At 41.8% G+C, this 23,565-nt stretch overlaps 2 protein-coding genes across 3 annotated transcripts in view; one reads left to right on the top strand and one right to left on the bottom strand.

Annotated features, from left to right (window-relative positions):
- Positions 1–2,618: 2,618 nt before the first annotated feature.
- Positions 2,619–11,218, top strand: ctnnb1 (catenin (cadherin-associated protein), beta 1). Of its 2 annotated transcripts, XM_072461421.1 has the most exons (17): positions 2,619–2,788; positions 6,026–6,076; positions 6,415–6,639; positions 6,717–6,970; positions 7,046–7,284; positions 7,402–7,603; positions 7,690–7,834; positions 7,917–8,020; positions 8,092–8,226; positions 8,308–8,511; positions 8,593–8,751; positions 8,862–8,981; positions 9,087–9,237; positions 9,322–9,443; positions 9,524–9,584; positions 10,111–10,355; positions 10,546–11,218. In XM_072461421.1, the coding sequence occupies exons 2-16, from the start codon at positions 6,064–6,066 to the stop codon at positions 10,317–10,319; spliced, it is 2,343 nt and encodes a 780-aa protein (XP_072317522.1). In that variant the 5' UTR covers positions 2,619–2,788; positions 6,026–6,063; the 3' UTR covers positions 10,320–10,355; positions 10,546–11,218. The 2 variants fall into 2 exon arrangements, with proteins under 2 accessions (XP_072317522.1, XP_072317523.1); XM_072461422.1 differs by lacking the exon at positions 10,111–10,355.
- An 893-nt stretch (positions 11,219–12,111) lies between these two features.
- The window catches only part of ulk4 (unc-51 like kinase 4), a 57,289-nt gene continuing 45,835 nt past the window's right edge, over positions 12,112–23,565 (bottom strand). The window contains exons 34-36 of the mRNA XM_072461043.1: positions 22,796–22,990; positions 16,411–16,505; positions 12,112–12,247 (exon numbers count right to left, since the gene is read on the bottom strand). Of these exons, the coding sequence (XP_072317144.1) occupies positions 12,190–12,247; positions 16,411–16,505; positions 22,796–22,990 (348 nt within the window). The 3' untranslated portion in view covers positions 12,112–12,189. The remainder of the gene's footprint in view (positions 12,248–16,410; positions 16,506–22,795; positions 22,991–23,565) is intronic.

Raw genomic sequence — 23,565 nt, 5'->3', positions numbered from 1 at the left:
ACATGAAACATAATCATGAACACACATCGTAAAAAGGTGAAAAATATCTTTACCGACATTTTCTGTAAGCTGACTTCCACAGCAAGATAGTTGAGTCAGAGAGTTGTTACTTTGTCCACTGCCTGTCCTCCATGAACGCTCGATACCAAAGAGGAGATTCCTAAAACAGACCATTTTAATTACTGATTATGAAAAAATAGTGAATTCGTGAATGGAGAACTAAATGTTTGTTGATACTCTTATTGTAGCCCAAAATAGCCATGTTGTATGATTTGAGAGTGAGAGAGCTGTGTTGTGATAGACAGCACATTGTACTGTCCAACACAACAATCCGAGTGTACTACTAGCACATATTAAATGTGGAGGATGATGTTTTAAGCAACAGAGTGGAAGACTACATGGTACAATGGATGGATATTAAACTTGATCTATTTTATTTGGTGTTTGCTAACCTAGCTTTAGCTAAAACTGGTGCAAAGCATCTCCTCTTTAATGAGATCAACATGTTTACACACAGTTTTGGCCAGATAAAACTAATAAAATAAACTAAAGACATTGGTTATTATGTGTATACAGTATGTCTAAAATGTGTCATTCCACTAACAAACTTGTTTTTATCTCTAAATTGCAGGTGTGTGTCCTGAGACTGTGGAGCAGATGAAAGGCCTCTCCAGCTGCAGGAACAGGAGCTGTGTGGGCTCCACTGTGGGCCATCACTGAGCCACACTCCACTCTGGGCTATTTCAGACAGGACTGGTGCATCATTGATTAATTCACAGGGATTGTGGATAAAGATTTTCCTTGGATCAAACCAACATGAAAAATAAAATACATAAAGAGGGGATTGGGGATGTGCAGGTACAATAATGAACAAATATTAACACTTATTTTCAATGTATATAAAAATATATATACCCCATTATCTTGTAGGCCTAGGTCCGGCATGTCCAAACATGGCCTGCGGGCAAAGTACATAAGCAATACATTTGACTGTTTTATTTTTATTTTTATCTACCCTTAAAAGCTCAATATCTAACAGTTTAGCAGGTCTCCTTTAGGTCCTGAGCCTAAGCAAAGGTTTGGTGGCTCAGTCTATCCTGCATTAAATGAATTGTTCAAAATGTTGACCACCAGTCTATGGACCTTAATTGGCTCATCATCTGTGCTTCAATATGTGGCCCTTGAAGTAAATATTTTGCACCCCTGGCTTACAGTACAGGCACTGTAAATGCAGATCCTGTTTGATATCATCGCTATGGCTACATGTTTGTAAAACTAAATGAATTAACTGCTAAAATTTGCATTGTTGATCATGTGAAGTGAATAATATCGAATTAAGAGCTTGTTTGTGTGAAGCCAAAATGATTAAAAAAAACAAGTGTGCAGTGTACTTTGTGACGTGATTGTATAATGTCTTTTCTTACCTATTCCTTCACACAATGACCGTTTCCTCAAAATGTAAATAGAGCAAACTTAACATTACACTGTCCAAATGAAGTAATGTCAAAGCACATTTTCACACCTTACGCTGAAAAGAGAAACTCCCATTGTGGTTCAAACCCACATAATTATCTTTAATTACTGTCATTTTTTATATGACAAAAGTATGACGCAGGCTTCACTCATACTGGCAGGTGAACAGTGCATTATGTAGTGCCTTCTATCAGAGAATGATTGTAATTGGATGTCAGTTTTTACGAAGTAATCCTCCATGTAGGCATAAAGTAAACAGAGTCAAATTACTTGGCAAAGCTTTTATACAGCATCAAGGGTCTGTGTACATGTAACTAATGTAAAAACATTTAGGTGTTTTAGGCTTAAGTGACACTACAAAAGCTGGGTGCTTTCTAAAACAGTCTATAATGTAGCTGTTTTATATGGTTCTTTGAGCACTGACTTATTACAGAGCCAAATATTTCAGTTGAAAATGAACTGGCAGCACTGTGTGATCTGAGAATAAAGGCCAGCTAGATCACACTATTCACTTAAAGGACCTTGCTTTGCCCATGGATCAGTGTAATTTTAATGACTGAATCTGGCTGTAATTGGGTAAGAAAGAATGAGTGAAATATTTAGCATGATCTTATGAAACAAAAAACAAATCAAGATATAATTAAAGACAGAAAAGCAATGGCAGCATATTAAAATCGTCAAATGGGGAGAAAAAAGATTAAATCAATCAACACAAGATATTTAGGTTGGCAAACTATTCTCTTACCTGATGATATGAGGGGAATCTACTGGTCCAGTAATGTTTAAAGCCTTGGGATGTGCTGTATATGATAAGACTAAGTAAAGCATTGTAATGTATTGTAACTTACAAGCAACCCAAAACTTGGGGTAAACAGGTTGGATTTTCCCCCTTATCATTCGCCGGAACTAGTTTCAGTTGTGTATTCATCCACATGGCGAGGTGCTCCTTTAAATCACCGTTATGCCATCAAAGCGACACCAAAAAGAAACATTGACCACACAAATATCGTTACGGATGCAGTACAGTATAGAGTTTGACTTTTATTAGATTTGCGGTGTGTTTAGAGAATCTATTTTACTCACCTACACGGCAGGATATGCATCCGCAGGAGGCGTGCTGCGGTCTATATATAACCGCCGCCATCTTACATTTTCCAGTTTCAGCTTCTCCAGGCGAAGTCAGACCGGCGCCGCGAAGGGGGTGCACCGGACTCCCGCTGCCGTTCTCCCCAATTTTACCTCCAATTTCTTCTGTTTTGGGGTGTTTTTTTCACTTCTCGGGACCCGAGTGAACGGACTTGCCAAATTGACAAGGGTAGGCATCGCAATTGAGAGTTTGGGCGGTGTGATTTTGTCCCTCCTTACGGGACACAGACGGGAATGGAGACCGCTGTTGTGTGCGGCTCGAGCGGGGATGATGCTGCTGCTGCTGCTGTTGCTGCGGCGCCTCCAGCTGCTTTCCTCGGCTTAATTTTTGGATTTCCCCGCCACCACTCTATGGAAACATGCTTATTTAATATGTCTTTTAGTGTTTCGATACGGTGTAATGTCTGTGTTCAGTACCTCTATAGTCTCTAAGTTTAGCTTTTTTTTAATTTTTTGTATCGCGGTCAGATGTTTTTTCCCCATTCGGGTTTTCCCGTGTTGGGAAGTGAAGGCTTAGTTTGTGTTACAAACTCCACAACTATTTATCCACTTTTGCTCCTGGCCACATTCCTCTATTGTGACTCATGTTTGCTCGACGATCGTTTTACCTTGCTTAGTTTTTTCATCAAAGCCTAAGTCATAAGTTATAAAGTCACCTGAACTTTTGTCGTTCTAAATTCCTATTTTTGATGTGCCATCTTTGTGTAGTCACCACTGTTTGAAGCGTCTTCGCTACGTCGAAAGTTTTGTCTGAACGTGTGTGCGTTTACAGTTTAGAAAAGTTAAAACACAACCTTGTACGTGATCAGGTAATTAGATTGATTTGTTGCCTATTTAATAATCCGCGTGTTCTACATTTGTGATTTTACTTAAATGCATAGTGTGCGTGAGCATTTCGCCTTTTGAACAAAGCCCGACAAATTCCTCGGAGCCGTGGAGCTTTTGGGGGAAGACGAGGTGGAGCCTGGATTGAAATTTGACTCAGTGTTGTTGGAGTAAAGTCTGAGCAGCCCGCAGCTGTGGGGAGGGGGCACACGGGCTATTATTCGGCTCACTTTGTGCTCCACGCTTCGGCTGGATGTGCGTTTTCACTGTGGACCTTTTTAGCCTGTTTGTCACGCAATTTAAATAAAATGACAAAATGACCCACAGCACGGTTCGGTCCACTCGTGTCGCTGACCATCACCAGGAGTGTCCAGTAAACGCTGATGAATTAAACGCTCACATTTGGACATGACATCGACCACGTATAAGTTTGCTTTCCCACCACAATTATAAAATCGAATCTGTTTTTTTAAATTGTTTAAGTCAACGGTCCTTATTGTGTGTACTATGTTTGTTTTTTTTGCGTATTCCTCGATAAAAAAAAAAAAAAAAAATCTGTGAAATGTGTAGTTTTCGGGCCCAAATTGTCGGTGTTTTGAGAAAAGCGTGGGTGTGGGCTCCAGCAGGCACCGGTAGTGGTCTGAAGTGGCCCACGCAATCGCGGATTAAATCGTGTTCGCGTTTCCGTCGTTTCGTAATGTTTTTCAAATTCTGCTAAAACGCGATTCTAATCTTTGCTGCTGTTCGGGTGAATACGTCACGAAAATGCTCTTGAAAAGGCAATTCAAGAGTAAAGTCGGGGCGGAGTGATTTTTTTTTTTTTGGAGAGATGTCTTAATTGCGACTTTTCCTTTTCTGACCAACGTTGCGATGTGTGTTTGTAATAGTTTGTATCCGTGCACATTTTAAACATGTAAAAAGAGCGTTAATATTTGAAAGAAGTCTGAAATATGAACTGATACCATAATTCTCATTGCAAAGCACTTAAATACTGAGTCTTTGCTAATTGCGACCCATTCATATTGGCTTTGATTCCATCACGATCCATCTCGCAGCCGCAGAGTTCATTTTGTGGCTGTCACTTGATTGCATTTTGACCGTGCGCATCTTTCTGGAGTGTGCAGCCTGGACACAGCGGCTCTGGGCTCATTGTGGTGTTGCTGACCCTGCACATTACCGTGGCAGCGCTGGAGCTGGGCGCAGCTCTGCTCCGGACGATAATGCGTGCCTGTTGGGGTCAGTTAGGGATGTGCTGTGCCAAAGGGGAGATTTGGCTTTTGATTCTTTGCAGCAAATGTTGTTAACTGTCAGCATTCGGGTTACTGGGTCGGTATTTTATGGCTTCATACGCGGCAGACTAAAAACTGGCACGTTGTAGTAGGACTATATTGTAATGAGGACTACACCAGCTCACCTCAGCCAAAAGTACTTTTTGTTTTGTTGCCATTTCAGATGCCAAAATGTTTCTCAAGATGCATTAATGTCTATTTATTTACTAATCTACAAAAACTCTCACTGCTTTTATTATAGGAGCCAGATGTAGAGGAGTAACTTTCCACTGCAGCAGCAGTCTGTTGTGAGGGCTTTGATGGTGTGTTTTAAAGTCTGTAGGGGCATCTGGCTTCCATTAGGACTGGGTTATACAAGGGTAGACACGGCAGAGCCCTGGCGTAGCGTGTGAACGGTGAATTTGAGTCTGCTTGTGGTTAGAAGCAGCAGTCTCTGGGCCTGACTCAAGAGTGCGTTTTAATGACACAGCTTTGGTCAGACTGGTGACGAGTGATCCCTGTATGTGCTTTTTGATTTGCTTTATCACACTGGAGGCTTAAGAAATGCAAAGGTGATCATTTTGAATTATTAACCGCTTAGTTGAATTGGCATTGTCCAAATAAATTCTTGTATGGCCTTTATGAAATGTACAAATTCATATTGGTGGTAGAAATGGGCACAACTGGTTTATTCAGATTACGGTAATCTGAAGGACACTTAAACTTGTTTCTCCCACTGCAATTGAAAAAGTATTTGCTGTACATTTTAAAGTTGGCTTGTCCTGCAATAATCTCCCCTTTTTCCCCTGTCTGACCTATTGGGTTTTAATCTATGTATCCCATTTCCCCTGAGCCCTGCCATATTTACATATATTTTTATAGATTACTCTCAAAACATTTTATTTGCTCTGTATTGGCCCCTATTTAAACGTTACTCATTGTAAATAAGTTCCCTTGCAGACTTGCTTTCTCCTGCCATTGCTACTGTTTACTTCTCCTGCAGAGTTCAAAGCTGATGCAGGAATGCGTTTGCCCTCCTCCCTACTCCTCCACCCTGTGCTCCACTTCCTCTGTCCGTCCGCACCTAAATGGCTGCCTAATGGAGCCTCTGTACAAGCTTCTGCTCAACTGTGTGTAGTTTAGAAAAAAAAACACTCACTAAAGTTTCCAACCTTTCAAAGTTTTTAGCTCTTTGTGCTGCAGTCACCAGTGGCACTTGGCTGCACTGGAAGACTTGAGGGAGGCAATGATTATAAATCTCAACTTCCTTAATATTTACTGAATAAATTGGACTAAATGTTTGTTTCTTGCAGATCAGGAAGCTGTGCAGGCTGTGGTTTGAGAGCGCATCATGGCTTCCCAGGGTGAGTTCAGACCTTTTTAATAACTTTGTCTTGTGCATTTTAGCAGAGAAAATTGCCAGTTACCATGTCATTCAGCTTGGTTTCTAAATTGGTGAATTATCCTAAAAATTTACTTGAATACATACAGTATATTCCAATTTATATGTCCAAAGTCTGAACCTTTTTCCAAACATGCTTTTACTACTGAGGTCTACTTTGGCTGTAGACCTTTTTTAAAAAGCCCCAAGCTGATCATTGATTGAAATTCTCTAATTTGGTTAATTGCACAGCCCGAGTGTAGCAGTGACACTGTGTACATTTGTTGTTTATGGGTGTATTCCAAATGGCTGTTTGTGCAGCTGATCTGATGGAGCTGGACATGGCCATGGAGCCGGACCGTAAAGCTGCAGTGAGTCACTGGCAGCAGCAGTCTTACCTGGACTCGGGCATCCATTCAGGAGCCACCACCACAGCGCCCTCTCTGAGCGGGAAGGGAAACCCTGACGAGGAGGATGTGGACAACCAGGTCCTGTACGAGTGGGAGCAAGGCTTCAACCAGAACTTCTCCCAGGAACAAGTTCAAGGTACAAGTGCTCTTTGTTTAGATTTGGGTTTAGTAGGTACTGTTCATGGATTGCATTTAACAGTCTCCGTTGTTCAGACATTGATGGTCAGTATGCCATGACGCGGGCCCAGAGAGTACGTGCTGCCATGTTCCCCGAGACTCTGGAGGAGGGCATGCAGATCCCCTCAACACAATACGACTCTGCCAACCCCACCAACGTGCAGAGGCTGGCAGAGCCCTCACAAATGTTAAAACATGCTGTGGTCAATTTGATCAACTACCAGGATGACGCTGAACTGGCCACCAGAGCCATTCCAGAGCTAACCAAACTGCTCAACGATGAGGACCAGGTGAGTGCTCTCCCTCAGCTGCCTTGAATGGTTGCATCTTTGTTCCAGACATAAGTATTGTGTGGTCTGTCCTAGGTGGTCGTAAACAAGGCGGCAGTAATGGTCCATCAGCTTTCAAAGAAAGAGGCTTCACGACATGCCATCATGCGCTCCCCTCAGATGGTCTCTGCCATTGTCAGGACCATGCAGAACACAAATGATGTGGAGACTGCTCGCTGCACTGCAGGAACTCTCCACAACCTGTCCCACCACAGAGAGGGGCTGCTGGCAATCTTCAAATCTGGAGGAATTCCAGCACTAGTTAAGATGCTGGGGTATGTAGCAGCAGTGAAGGCTGCATGTGACATGGTTAAAATTGCATGTGGTGCATATAACAAGCTTGCTTCTGTTCTGGGTCACTGTTGTAATACGACTTTCTGTGTTTACTGCAGCTCCCCAGTGGATTCTGTCCTGTTCTACGCCATTACTACCCTTCACAACCTCCTCCTGCACCAAGAGGGAGCCAAGATGGCTGTTCGACTAGCTGGAGGGCTCCAGAAAATGGTGGCTCTGCTCAACAAAACAAATGTCAAGTTCCTGGCTATTACCACAGACTGCCTGCAGATTCTGGCATATGGAAACCAGGAAAGCAAGGTAACTTGCCTAGTGGTACACTCATTTACACAGCCTTCCACAACTGTCCTGTCTTACTACTTCAGCTGCGTTTGTGTATTTTGTAGTTGATCATCCTGGCCAGCGGAGGTCCCCAGGCACTGGTGAACATTATGAGGACTTACACCTATGAGAAGCTGCTGTGGACCACCAGCAGAGTGCTCAAAGTGCTGTCGGTGTGCTCCAGTAACAAACCGGCCATTGTCGAAGCAGGTAATGCTACCTTTTTTAATTACATTTCTCTTGTTTAGGGACTTGATATTAGATGGCTTTAACTCTTTATGCTTGTGTCCAGGGGGCATGCAGGCTCTGGGTCTGCACCTGACGGACCCCAGCCAGAGACTGGTCCAGAACTGTCTCTGGACCCTCAGGAACTTGTCTGATGCTGCCACCAAACAAGTGAGTGCTTTGTGTGCTGATTCTTTTTTTTAATTCACTGGACATTGAGCTGACTTGTGTGCCGCCCACAGGAGGGAATGGAGGGTCTCCTTGGGACGCTGGTCCAGCTCCTCGGAAGTGATGACATCAACGTTGTGACTTGTGCTGCTGGGATTCTGTCTAACCTGACATGCAACAACTATAAAAACAAGATGATGGTCTGCCAGGTACAACTTTTATTTCTCATCGTAATTAGTTTATTTTAAGGGGTTGATTTATAATGTGAAATATTTCCTTGTTTTCTGTAGGTTGGAGGAATTGAAGCGTTGGTTCGCACAGTGCTTCGGGCTGGAGACCGAGAGGACATCACAGAACCTGCCATTTGTGCACTGCGTCACCTGACGTCGCGACACCAGGAGGCAGAGATGGCCCAGAACGCCGTCAGACTACACTACGGTTTGCCTGTGGTGGTCAAACTACTACACCCTCCATCGCACTGGCCTCTGATTAAGGTGCACATTATGATGTCTAGTCACTCTGAAGCATAGTTCACTGTGGACAGGTTGTTTAACTCTTTTATTCTTGTCACACAGGCTACAGTTGGATTGATTCGTAATCTGGCCCTATGTCCTGCTAACCACGCTCCTCTGAGGGAACAGGGCGCCATCCCCAGACTGGTCCAGCTGCTGGTGCGAGCACACCAGGACACACAGAGGCGCACCAGCATGGGGGGCACACAGCAGCAGTTTGTGGTAAGGCCTGAATCAGAGGCTCATGGGTCTGAAGTCTTTTCAGGAGGCTTAACCTTGTGCACGCGTGTGTGTGTGTGTGTGTGTGTGTGTGTGTGTGTGTGAGCGAGCAGGAGGGAGTTCGTATGGAGGAGATTGTGGAAGGCTGCACAGGGGCGCTGCACATCCTGGCCAGAGACGTCCACAACAGAATAGTCATCAGAGGGCTCAACACCATCCCCCTCTTTGTTCAGGTAAAGTCTAATTTTACAAGGTACTAAATTTAGACTAGCTTGGCAGTGATGCTTTCACGTTTGACCCGATAATTGCAGTATTAAGATCCTTTTGTATGTGTGCAGCTCTTGTACTCTCCTATTGAGAACATCCAGCGTGTGGCTGCTGGAGTATTGTGTGAGCTTGCCCAGGACAAAGAGGCGGCAGAGGCCATCGAGGCTGAGGGAGCCACTGCCCCACTGACAGAGCTGTTGCACAGCCGCAACGAGGGAGTCGGTATGTACACAACATTGAGTAAAGCTTCTCGAAGTTTTTGGATAAGAACAAGCGATTTAACTTTAGTGGTTAATGTATTTACAGCCACATATGCAGCTGCTGTATTGTTCCGTATGTCTGAGGACAAACCCCAGGACTACAAGAAACGTCTTTCAGTTGAACTCACAAGTTCGCTTTTCAGGACAGAGCCAATGGCCTGGAATGAGGTGTGTTTCTTTGCAATAATAAAGAAGTAATGATAAGTGATGCAGACACATTAATTATGTTGTAACTTTGTGCTGTGCAGAGTGGAGACCTGGGCCTGGACATCGGTGCTCAGGTAGAGCCTCTAGGCTACAGACCTGAAGGTAAGTCACCTCTCGCTTCAAGGCTCCCAAGAGAAACTCATGAGCAGCTGAGAGCAGTGAGATCAGATAAAAGAGCATCTACTGCCGTCCCATTGTTTCTGTGTGGAGGCTTCTCGTGCCCTCAGTCTTTCCTGTCTCTGCAGTAACTAGTGTTTAGAACAGTATCTTTTGAGACTGTGCCGAGATTGCTAAATCCAGGCTGCAGATCACTGTAGCTGCCTCTAGTTATCTTGACCATCTCGGGTCCAGTGCACTTGGACACAGACACTATTTGGATTTGCACAGCTCCTTTTCCTCTGCTCGTGTCAGAGTAATTGGCTCAGTTGCCTGGTCACTCAGCCTCCACAGTAGTTGGTTTGCTGTAAGGATTAGTTTGTCAGTGCTAGTCTGACACATGCTCAGGAGGATGGACAGTGGTGTGTTGCTGGTGTGATCATACTACTGTGTGGCGCTTGAGTTGTTAACATGGTCTAACCCCTGCTCTGCTTCCCCTTCCCCTGCCTCTCCTCACTCCTCCCCACACCAGACCCAAGCTATCGCGCTTTCCATGCGGGGGGTTACGGAGGGGACAATATGGGCCTGGAGCCTATGATGGACCATGATCTGGTACACCACCCTGGCCAGGACTACCCTCCTGTTGAGGGCCTTCCTGACCTGGGACATGCCCAAGAACTGATCGAAGGCCTGCCTCCCGGTGACTCCAACCAACTGGCCTGGTTCGATACAGACCTGTAAATACCAAGAGCAACATAACACTACACTTTCTACTAGGTAAGGACCACTGCTTCTGGTTGTGCTAAATGTGTGAAACTGGCAGTCGTGGATTTAAGACTTGATGGCGTCTGCATGTTGAGACTGCTTCTAATTACAAAGTGTGGTGTGGATTTTGTGACGTTGGTGGTACTTTGATCCACATGTGCAGCCTGATGCCAGCTTTGGCTAAAGCTTTGTTCTGTTGCAGCTGTATCATGTGATCTGGATGAACCTGCATCGTGATTTGCCCATGAGGAGGAGGCGGAGTTTCAGAAAGTGCCTGAAGACAACTCATAACGGCTGTTTCCTGTCTATGGGAACTTCATTGGGACAAAAGTATTAAAAGTGCGGTTCTGCTCCCAGCCTGATTGTGGGCTGACTCTTGATTCTGAGGAGACGAGTTCAACTTTGGTTTTGATTTTTGCATTCTTTTATGTACTTGTTTTTACCATTGGTTTTACTTTTTTTATCCAGTTTTCTGTAAGGTACATGTCTTAGCTTGCTTTACTTTATCTGTTTTTTGCTTGTCATTTTGTTTTTGCAGTTCATGTCCTTGACTTTTTTTTTTTTTTTTTTTTTTTTTTTTAAATGCTCATCCAAGTAAATCTGAACACATTTTGAATGGTGTCCAACACAAGTTAATCATTTGAATTGTATTCTGATGAAGTGTAACATTGTGTAGCTTTTGTATAAAAAAAAAAAACATGAATTGGAAATCATGGTCCAAATATGAAGCTATTTTTTTGCTTTAAGGTGGACACTAATGTGTCTCTGCTGTTCCAAAGGGGTGTAGCCGACAGTGCTGTTTACTGTGGGAGGGTTTGGGAGGAGCTGGTTGCTGTAGCCTGCTGTGTTAAACAATAAAATGGACTGTCATTTCACACGTGTCTGTCATTTAACACAATCTCTGGACCTGGTGAACGATCAGTTCAATCAATTTAAAACTGAACTTAAAATAGACCACTGTTGTCCTAATCAGATATTCCTGGTTTTATGTGCAAATGTCTTTAGCCCTGTCCACTATAGTTCTATGTCTCGGAATATTAAAGATGAAGCAAATGAGTAAGATGTGTGCGAGACAGCTGTTTGCTGGGGCTTTGCTGAGATTTACATATTAAATTAAAACTGCGAGCCTGAGCTGCCAGTGCAGTGTTTTGGGAGAACAGCTGTGGTGGATTTTACATGACTAGTCTCATTGTACATGGGATGTCTACAGACCTGTGAATCAGACAAATCCTCTCTGGTGCAATCCCTGTCACCCAAATTCAAACTAATGCCATAAATCCAGACAAACCTTTTTAAAATGTCAATTTGCTATGTCACTATTGACATTTGAGTTTTTGCCGATCTCAAGGTCTTGTAACTACAAATGAAACATTTTAATTATATTTACTTAAATGTTGATATAAAAAACTTTCAAAAGAACTTCAGAAGTTCCACAATAGTGCTGTAACATGTAGTGCAAAGCAAGAAGTTGTGACTAGTCCTTGTCACATACGTTTAAATGCATAACTGGAAAAGTGGCCATCTCCAATTTAAACCACGTGTGTGTTAAAATAGAGCTGTGAGTACTTCATTCACGAGGGCTTGCTCATACACTAAATTTATTATGGGTGGCTCCAAGGTCTCGAGGTTATTTTTTTTTATTCCACTTAACGTCTACTGTAATTCATACTCTTGTAACTAATACCTCTAAGCTGTAACCTATTCACACCATTTTAACTGACATTAAAGTCCATATTTCTTCAAAACCTGAAGGCATTTTTACTAAAAGAAGAGTACAAACATTTCCTTTACTGAACAATGATTACATCAGAACAAAATTATAAAAATATCGTCATAGAAGTAACTTTCATCCAGTAATCTGATTGAGGATTTCAGCAGCCAGTGACACCACCTCCACATGGCACCTAAAAGAGAGACACTTATTACACTTACTGTCATTCCTCCTAGAAAGCTAAAGGTTAAAGTCATATAAAAAATATTCTCACACAGTCACTCCCATTCATTCACATTAAGATTGTTTTACAGAGGGAAAGTGAAAATGTATTTCTGTGCTGTCGTCTACAGGAAAGGAGGCACAAAATCTGGATCTCACTTTTAAAATAAAACAAATTTGCATCTACTGAAAGCAAATGTCTAAAGTGTAAAACATATATAACAAAAACAGGTATTTTCAAAGCGTAAAAAATCCATATGTTTAAGTAGTACGTTAAACAAAAAAAAACATCTTCCTCTTTCACAATAATGTAGACATTTCATAATTATTTCTACTCTACTGCAGATATAGATATATTTTTTTCCTGCCAATAAGCTTTTCTCATACTGGGATTCCTTTAATGTCCATACTGAGTAGATGTACATTTTTCTCTGCTTTCTTCATGGCTCTCTTTGGGCAGGCCTCTGAGCCAGACCAGAGGAAACCTGCCCACTGTCTTAGTTAATTAAAAATCCACATAATTAACCCAATTAACACTCTTCCCACAGGCTTTGGAAATCCTTGAGAGTTTGTGTGGATTTAGAAAACATTATTTGAATCTGTTAAAAGTTTCCCCAAAAAGTTTGGCAAGTCAATAACTCCATCACTTGATATTGTCATGCTTTTGTTAAGGCTGCAGAAGCTTCAACACAGAGAGCTCGAGGACAGTTAGTGGAGAATGACGAGCGCCCAGCTAGATATTTTAATGAAGTCCACTGTCGATAAAACATACTTAAATGTTCAAAACAGTAAGTGCAACACCTTTAAGACTTTTCAGCTCATCACTGCAATGAAACCAATAACAACATTTGAATTGAATAATATAATTTGACCCAGTTGGATGATGGATAGAAAATAATGATAACAGACCAAAGGAACAAGAAACTGATCTGAAATAATCTATTCACTCCTCCTTTAACACAATTATAAGATGATCCATCTGCTGCCTCAAATGTTAATAGATGTTACATGGGTACTTTTTCACTCAGATGCCCTTCCCTGCATTCTTCTACCTGTTTTTCAGCTAGTGACTGGTGCAGGTGTACTGAAGTGCTGAGAGGATAGTCAGTGAGAAGTCAGTTAATGTCTTCTAAATTCATAGTTGTCTCCGAAGGGTAATTTGTCCTCTACATTTGACCCATCCTTCAGTGGAACAACCTGTCCCCATGGACCCATCTCCAGATCTTGAGCTTGGCTTTGTCAGGACCTTAGCTAGAGGATTTAAATCACTGTGCATGTTTTGGTGGAGGAAGCCCAAGTGCCTGGAGGAAGCCCACCCGGACACAGGGACACAACAATGTAAGCTCCACACAGAACTGTCCCACGCTGCAGGAGTTGAGTCCAGAAGCTTCTTGCGGTCACTGCACCAACGTTCTAAAGTACATTTCTTTTAGTTCCCATTTCTGTGTTTTCTAGTCGAGAATGTATTTTTTCGCTCAGCTGCGTCTGTTGTGTTTTTGGCCGCTCCCGATGGTCTGGGCCTCTCTATTTTTGTACAGGGGTGAGTTAAGCCCCTCCCTCTTCTGTCGGCACCTCACTTTTGAAAGAGGCATTCCTCAGGTTGTCATGGCAAACACTGAATGACGTCATGCTTCATCCTCTCAATTAACCCCCCCCACCCCTATCTCCTAAAACCTCTGCTCCTTCCTCCTCCTCCTTCTTCCAGTCCTTTTCCACCACAGCTGAACCACTATGGAGCATGCCACTTCAAAGACCACATCTGAGTGCAGTGCAGAGAGAGGAGAGTGCCAGAGAGCCAGTGAGGAGGAACAGGCAAATAGGAAAAAAAAAAAAAACTCACTCTAGGGGGAGGAAAAGGGTGCAAAGGGTAACAAAAAGCGGGCGAGAGTTGGAGAGGTCTATGTAGCTGGACAACAATACACCTTTATTATCGATCTGACAGGGCTGTGTGACTTTCAGACTATTCCCCATATGTGTGTGTGTGTGTGTGTGTGTGTGTGTGTGTGTGGAGTTACTTTTAATGGCGGTGTGTGTGTGCGTGTGTGAGAGTGTGAGTGTGAGTGTTTGAGAGTGAATGGGTGACAGGTCGCCAGTCTCGTACATCACAAGATCAAAGAGAAGCGCGGTCGCTACGGCAACAAAACCCTTGGCTCATGCACACAAAAGCAAAGAGAGACAGAGAGCGATGCAGAGATACAGGTGTTCACGGAGCTCTTCACACGAGAAATAACAGACGCCACAAATACAAAGTTGGTTCTCACGGATGAAAACTTTGAAAAGGAGACGTTTGGTGTGACCCTGACTCTGTCTGCAAGATACAACCAGCTTTTTTACTTCTCTTTACACACTGATAGAGCTGGTTGTTTGCACAGGATTTTTGAATGCTCTACTACTTTGTCAAAATGAATGTGTTTCATCAGTTGTTTGGATTGTTTGACTTTTACAGGGTTAGACCGCGTCGGGTTAGACCGCGTTGGGTTAGACCGTGTCGGGTTAGGTCTTGGGGTTAGGGTTAAGGTTAGGGTTAGAGTTAAGGCTAAGGTTAGGGTTAGGGTTAAGGTTAGGGTTAAGGTTAGGGTTAAGGTTAGGGTTAAGGTTAGGGTTAGGGTTAAGGTTAGGGTTAAGGTTAGGGTTAAGGTTAGGGTTAAGGTTAGGGTTAGAGTTAAGGCTAAGGTTAGGGTTAGGGTTAAGGTTAGGGTTAAGGTTAGGGTTAAGGTTAGGGTTAAGGTTAGGGTTAGGGTTAAGGTTAGGGTTAAGGTTAGGGTTAAGGTTAGGGTTAAGGTTAGGGTTAAGGTTAGGGTTAGGGTTAAGGTTAGGGTTAAGGTTAGGGTTAAGGTTAGGGTTAGAGTTAAGGCTAAGGTTAGGGTTAGGGTTAAGGTTAGGGTTAAGGTTAGGGTTAAGGTTAGGGTTAGGGTTAGGGTTAGGGTTAAGGTTAGGGTTAAGGTTAAGGTTAGGGTTAAGGTTAGGGTTAAGGTTAAGGTTAGGGTTAAGGTTAGGGTTAAGGTTAAGGTTAGGGTTAGGGTTAAGGTTAGGGTTAAGGTTAGGGTTAAGGTCAGGGTTAAGGTCAGGGTTAGGGTTAAGGTTAGGGTTAAGGTTAGGGTTAAGGTTAAGGTTAGGGTTAAGGTTAGGGTTAAGGTTAAGGTTAGGGTTAGGGTTAAGGTTAGGGTTAAGGTTAGGGTTAAGGTCAGGGTTAAGGTCAGGGTTAGGGTTAAGGTTAGGGTTAAGGTTAGGGTTAAGGTCAGGGTTAAGGTCAGGGTTAGCCATGAGGCTATATGGCCGTGCCGCGGCTCCAGAAACTGCTGGGCTATTTGACCGCGCCGAGCCACGGCCTAAACGTACGGCCATAGACTGGTGTTTGATACTGTGAATCATTCAAAGAGTTTTAAAGTGGAAACAAACCTTAGTTCAATTTGGGAACCTTAATATCAGGAAAGAGAATTTTAAACTTGCAGGAAAAAAAAGAGAATAAGAACTAATTAACCAGGGAGCCTGAGGGCCAAGAAAGATTTGTCTGAGGGCTGAATTGGGCCCCTGGGTCATAGTCTGGACACTGCTGATATGGACCGAAGACTGTTTATAGAAATATGGTTAAGACTTTTTGGTACTTTTACCCTTATAATTACTACATTTTCTATTAGCATTTATAAAGCACAAGAAAGACTTAATTCATAATGACTAAATAGTTTATTAAGAATTTAGAATGTATTTAGAAACTACTTAATTAATACCCTTACTCCCAACCTAAAGTAACTAGGCACAAGTCATTCTTAATAAACATAACTTGTTCATTATGAATTGAGTCTTTGTTCATGCGTTATTAACCCTAATTAAGGTGAAGATCTTATAAAGTGGTGCCGACTTTTCTAAACAAATAATATACTTGTGAGTGACACATTTCCTTATCAGATAAACAGACTTTCTTTTTTTGTATTACAATCTTTCCAGGTGGAAGATCACAGCCATCCAAATCCTCCTCCAATTACCTAACAGTCAGTGCATTTAGGTTTAAGTTGACACTCGCTGCTGTCATTTTTTAATTGAAAGTATTTGGGAACAGTTTGGTCCGACGTAGGAGGAAGCAGCGGTGAACATTATACATTATATTTAGTCCTTTTGGTGTGGAGAAGCACTCACCTGTCAGACCGGGCCATTTCCTGGATAACAGTGAGCAGCTCACCTCCTTCAGAACAGTTCACCCACTCAAATGTATCCGTATCAGTGGTCTGCATCTGCAAGACAGTACATTTGATCCCTGTAGTTTAAAATTAAGATGGTCAGGTTTACTTTCTTGTCAGTATAAATAAAAAAAAGTGGCATCATTTACTTCACAAGAGCCTTAAAACATGGTACCTTTATTCAACCCCAAAGATGTGATTGCTGTCAGTTGAAAGGACTTATTATTATTACTTTGTTTGGAGGAATAAAACTGGTGGTAAATATTTATCAGTTTTACCTCAGTCCAGTTTGTGACGAAAAATCAACAAATAAAAGTTGTAATTTACAGGAAGCAGCACTGAGCCAATCTGTAACAAATAATTATTATAATTATAGCATTCAACATTTTTGGATTTGCTGTTGTCTTTCAAAAACATTAAATCTCCCACAGAGTTACACAGCCACTTGCCCTCATCAATGCCATAGAAATCAGTCCTTGACATAGAGCATTTAGAGCAGGAGGCCCAAACCTATGGATTAGCTTTGTAATCTTATGACAGAACATGGTTTTGTCCGTGTTTGAGACCTACCACTGAGTGAGAGGACTCTTTTATTAATCAAAGCCTTTTCAAAACCAAATTAATTTATTCTGTCTGATATTTTTATCTGTGGTAATTTTGGATCTTTTAACTTATCCTCGCTTCTTTGACAACTTGTTGATGTGTGAAAATGGCTGTATTATTGTAGGACTAGAGTCAGAGGGTAGAGTCTCTAAATTGACTGAACGTTTAGTTTTTTGTTTGATGTAATGTTGTCTTGTCTCAACACGTCTCCTCTCACACGCCCTTGAACACCTGTTTTTGTACTGCTACGTGTGTACTTGGTTGTCACAAATTCATGTTTAATATTAGATCCTCAGCTCGGCCAAAAGGTCCAACTTGTGTAACGAACATGTTTTAATAAATAATGCCCGCTGTTTGCCGCCCGGCTCTCCTCGTCCTGTTGCGTATTCGGTGTGTGTGTGTTGTCTCTGATCTGCGGTGACATCATCACCTCTGTCTCCGCGGCGACATGGCATGGCTGTTGCTAGGACACGGGGTTAGGAGGAGACAAAAATACCCCCCTTTCCTCAAACAACACGCACAGGAAGAGTTTGAGGGTGTCAGAGGACACCGAGGTGCACAGGTGGATGAAGAGAGGAAGATAATGTCCACCTTTATCAAGCTTCAGGAAACACATATATGCAATAAAAACTGACTTAAAAGAACATGTCACTGGCCTCCTTGTTGAACTAAAAAGTGAATTTCCCCATTGCGAGATAGTTTGGATTGTTTAGATACTATATTTATTCTGCATCTACAAGAGGTCAAAGCCATGAATGGACTGGTAGAAGGACAGGATTGTCTAGGACTGACACTGGTAGAAGAATTTCAGGAATTTATAGGAATAATCAGAGAATTGACACTTACGAAGTTTGCCTTTGAGTGAGGAGTGAGGTACAGACACAACAATCTGAATGTATGCAAATACACTTACCGGTAAATAAATAAAAATAAAAATGTTGTGTTCATAATCACAATGAGAGTAACAGCATCATAAAAGGCTCGATGTGCCCACTGGGGCTTGATGAGGAAGACTTTCTTTTTACAATTATGACATTTAAGGGGATGGATTTGTTACATGGTTATAGTTATGTCTTAGGTGCAGTCAAGTTAGTTTATGTATTTGAGACAGGGACATTTTTCCCCACAATGCAATTGTAAAAGCAAACTGACGGGCACCTACAGTTTTAACAAAGGTCAGATTTTGTGGAAATTTTTGTCTATTTTCATACCATTAACTTTTTCGCTGTTGGAAATGTTAATGTTTAGTTTCGGCTCGCTCTGCTCCACTCTAGAAGCTCTCGCTCTGAATCAACAGATTCTAAATGTCTGCTCACAATATGTTTTGTTTAAGGCAGTGCCTTCAGTGCCACTAATTATGTTAAAATACATTGGCCATTACATGACTAGTGACCCAACAGATGATAAGAATATGCAGAAGTTTTGTAAATGATATGGGCAATCAAATATATAGGCATGCAAGTTTAACATGTGCTCTGCTGAGGTAAAGATAACCTTATTTAAATCTTACTGTTCTCCTGCACAACTGTGGCAGAGCTACAAAAATCCACTGTGCAGAAGATTACAGTGGCCTATAACAATTCTATGAGACTATTGTTGAAGGTTCCTCAGCACAGTGGTGCCAGTCAGATGTTGGTAAACTGTGGGGTATGCTCCTGTTCTGCTGCACTTCTACAACTACAGTGCAAATTTATGTGTAAACTTATGAACGCAACCAATTCTATTGTTCATGCTTTGGCCTGTCCTGAGGTCAGCTCAGCTGCTCGGGTCCTGACTAGAACCAGGAAGTACGATCACATTGGTCCTGTTCTCAGGTCTCTGCACTGGCTCAGTACAGAGACTGTGGCTCAGAGAATAGACTTTAAAGCAGCTTTGCTTGTGTACAAGTCTCTCCATGGCCTAGCACAAAAGTACATCTGCTGGTGCCCAGAGTCAGGACTAAACATGGGGAATCTGTGTTTCAGTTTTATGCAGCTAAAATCTGGGACGGTCTTCCTGAAGATGTGAGACAGGCTTCTACTCTGACAATGTTCGAATCTAAGTTTTGTTTAGCTGTGCATATGACTGAAATTATTTGCTGTTATCTATTGTGTGAAGCACTTTTAATTGTCTTGTGTATGATTTTTTGTGATAAAATGTGAATATATGATTATATTTCTGTGATGTATTTTATCTGCATAATAGTGATATTTTATCTGCATCATTAGTCTAAGAGAAGAACGGGTGTGTGACAAACTGCATTTGTGAAGGGGTTGTAAAGATGGGCCAAAGGATGTTTACCCGAGGGGGGGTGACAGCCCAGAGGAGTTTGGGTAATGTTTACCCAAGGCTTGATCTCTACGGAAAAATACCAAGTGCCTTGATGTGAGGCTGACCAATGAGAAATGTGACCCGCCTATTCCAGAATATCTAATAAAACCAACCAGCATGGGAAAAAACGGGGTGAGACGCAGGAGGGTCAGCCAGGCTCCTTACAACGGCTTGGCTGACACAGCCCGGCGTTTTCTCCCAAGCTTGCCATACAAATGTCTGATATTTCTGTGTCGTTTCATATTCTAAGTTGAATTGTGTTCTCTATGTGTTAAAGAATAGCATCTGGTGTATGTCTGATTCCATGACAATTTTGTTCTACAAATAAAGTTGCCTTGCCTCTGTCCGGATCACCTCTAAAACGTAGAATCACTGGAAATCACTGGCGATCTTGCCTTACATTTCAAAACGTGTTTTCAGCATTGAGAATTGCAGAGGGTCAAATACAACAGAGGGTTAAACCTAAAGCCGTTTAACATTTTATATTTCTCTTTTTATCTCAACTGTTTTGCAGAGTGATTTGGTGTAAAGTGCTTTGGCATTCACAGAGGTATTTCAGCAACTGGAGATGACAGCGTGTTAGGATTACAGTCATTAACAAACAATGCAGATAAAGCTAAGACGACAACATTGACTGTCTTAGCTCATGGAGAATTCTTTACAAACATAATCAGTGCATAATTACTGCAAACCCAGTGTAATATGTAAAATAAATGCACATAAGAATCAAGACAGTGGAAACCAAACAGATTAAAGTCGTGTTGCCAAGTTACACATTGACTAAAATTATTTTAAGTATTTATGAATCCCATTTCAAGTTAGGAGAATTTTTGACTTAATTTATTCTCCATTTCTCCTCCTTCGCAGTTTCGAACCCATTAGTGAGATCTTTGATTGAGATTAGCTGTGGCCTGAAATCAATGAAAGATAATTAAAAAGCCTTTGTTGAAGGGCAGGCTCTTGTCGGAGTGTGGAGGTGTGTGTTGTGCATAATGTCTGTCTGATGTACTTGTTCAAAGCCACACGTTGCTCCCTGCTCTCCGATTGGCCGATAGATAATGAGATTTTGGGAAATTCATTTAGTCTTTTGACAATATAAATTAGTAATATATGTGATGGCTTAGTGATTTGATTGTGTCTTATTTCAATTTGAAGAAAGAGACTGGTACAAAAGTAGATTAAAATGTGACCATATATTTATCCAGCCTTAAATTGTAGTGAAAAGTTAATGAATGGGAAAGCTAAAGAGTAGAAAGGTAGACTGATGTAAATTTGTTTAGCTCCTGGCACAAAGCTGCATTAATGAGTCATTCGCTGACTACAAGGCTGTGGTCAGGACAAAAGTGCACCAGCCTTCAGAGCACAGCGCAGAGGAGGGAAGTAAGTCTGATCCTGTGTATAGTTCAGGTGCCACAAACTCATTAGAGAGAGGATTTGAAACGTGCACACAAATTTAATACTTTCTCTCTCTTTCTCCCTGGCTCGCTCCCTCACTCAGACGGGGAGAAGGAAATCAAGCCGCTTGAAGGTAGCCCCTTTAGTCATTGCCGCAGTACCATCTTGGGGTGACAGCTGACCTTGCGTCTCGAGTGCGCACTACCATTGCACGACCCTGCAGCCAAGCCAAAACGTTAGCATTGCATTTTAAATTATTCATAAACGTCCACAACAAAAGCAGCCAATTTTTTCAAACTCGGCCATGTAGACTGCACAGAAGCTAATCTTTTGTACTACTACTATTTGAAAAATCTGTTCCAACTGGGTGTGTGTATATCCAAACCTCCCGATAGGATATTATCAGCAAATGTATCTCACAATACTTATTGCGATATTTTGGGCTACCAGAATGGTGGATATGCAACTGTTTCCATTTAAAATGCCTTCATAAGCCTTTGGTGCTCTCATTACTATGATATTACACAGAATTAAAACATAAAAGTGCTTTTCATGTTGTCTGCACTAAAATGGAGTAAAGGATCATGATCTATGCAGTTCCCTCTCTTTCTTTAGTAGTGAAACCAATGAAGTTAAGCAAAGGAGCTTTTATAGTAATTCGATATATTGTAAGTCCAAGATAACACTGAAAGACTTTTGATGACACAATATCACGATATCAGTTACATCCGTAATTACAACATTTTTCACTTTATAACACTTTTTTTAGTATCAAATAAGATAAAGGGGACATATTTTGTACAAATCAGCTTGTATGAGCTTTGACAATCTTGTTAGAACGGCGTTCACTCAAAGTTGTATTTTGATTGATTCATGCATGTTTGAGTAATTCTGTATTTTTCTGCAACCTCTATACTGTGGTTTACAATGACCAAAATGTAAATTGATAATCTACTTATGCTATAGTTCAATAGTGAGTGCCTAAAAAAAGCATATGTCTCCTTTATGTGTAAATTTATGTTTTAAAATAATTTGTAATAATCTGGGACTAGACTCGCTGTGAAGCACTCACTGTACCAAAACAAGACCCATCTCTCAATGGTTGTCCAGACAAACCACTATATCTCACGATAGACATAAAATCATTACTCCTTCCTTTAAAAAACAGATAACTCTTCTCAGGCAAAGACAGAACCTACTCAGTGGAGAAAGTGAAAAGAGAAGACGAGCCAAAGGTGTTACTGTATAGGAAGGTGTTGAAAAATGTACCAACACAAGTGCGACTAAAGCTATTATGAACAAAATACTATTATTATACACATTATTTTAAAACAGTTGCTAAGGAAAAGCTCAATTCCATTCAGTGGCAGAGTACGGGAGATGCAGGCCAAATCAGATAGACTTATAGTTATTGTTGGCGGCCAAGTAATAGCTCACCTTCTCTAAATTTTTAACAGAATGAGTGAGTAGTTACAGCATCCTCATTATTGCTGCGTGTCGATCAGGGTGATAGCTGCCAACTTGCCTAAGAACTAATGCTGCTGCATGTCAGGAGCAGTTGCCTCAGTTTTCCCCATGTTCCCAGATGGAGCTGGTATTATTTATTAAGGTTGGCTTGAGCAGAAGCCTCACTATATCTCCTCCTGCTTTACAGCGGCGCGCTCTCTTACAAGTCAGCCGTTTTTTGGCCTGTACTACAAATCATTTTGACTATCAGACAAAATTGGACAGACACTCGAACAGAGAGTGACAGGCAGATACAAACTAACACTTTTTCAGCGCATCTGTCTTGCTCTTTCTGTCAGTCTGCAGCCGGCGAAGCTACACTCTATTTTGAGAGCAGCGGCACAGCGAGCCTGACGTGTGTTCATTTTTATTTTTGTTTATTCCAATAGTTTTATCAGGCTGTGGTGATTTCAACACACAAAAACAAGAAACTTTGAGACCACGGCATTGCACTGGCATGTGTGAGTGAGCTGCAGAATAACCGTGGACAACAACATAAGATAGACATTGTGCATGTGTAACAAACTCACCAGCCTCTTAATAATCCACAGAGCTGTGCGCAGGGCCCGTGGGTGCTCACTGTTCATGTGTGCGCGCAGGACATGTTTGAAACTGCGCAGACAGGACGCAGAGAGACAGTCCTGGCCCTCGCCTCCGTATAGCTGGACCAAGATGGAGAGACACTGAAGAGATTCCTCCCACACCTCCTGATGCTCTGTGGACAACTGAAGACACATAATTCATTATCAATTTAATTATGGCAAGATTAATCACTTCAAAGAATGACAAGGAGCGCTTTATATCTCCTAAGATTAATTATAAAAGATTAGGCTATCCCAAGGCTATCATTTATGCCACTTGTGGGTACTATGGAAATGAAGGTGATGGTGCGATTACTGAACTCAATGTAAACATCAAGTGAGACTCAAGTAGAGCCAAGGAATTAAAATTATTTATTTAATGTCAGTTCACTTCACACCTGAGCTGCTTTCATAAATTATCCACCCAGTGATAATCAGTAAACACAAACGCCTACGTGAAAGCTGCCATAATACATTGTAAAATGTATTAATTAAAAGGAAATCGAATTAAGATTCTTACAATGCAACTGTAAATGTAAATATTTCATCACTTTCCCTTTAAGTACTATACAAGTAATATATGCAGAGTTTTGTATTTAAGAATAATGTTGACATATCCTGCCCTCTATCCCACTAATCTCCCATGGGGCTTTGGGGCAGAGCAGAGGCCAGGGGTGTGTCAGTTCCCCCCTCACAGTCCAGACACACTAGACGCCCAC

This window comes from Eucyclogobius newberryi, unplaced genomic scaffold (assembly GCF_026437365.1).
Source record: "Eucyclogobius newberryi isolate DKJ021-1_F unplaced genomic scaffold, fEucNew1.0.hap1 SCAF_3, whole genome shotgun sequence".
In the NCBI taxonomy this organism is placed as follows: Eukaryota; Metazoa; Chordata; class Actinopteri; order Gobiiformes; family Gobiidae; genus Eucyclogobius; species Eucyclogobius newberryi.
This window is presented reverse-complemented; position numbering and strand designations above follow the sequence as displayed.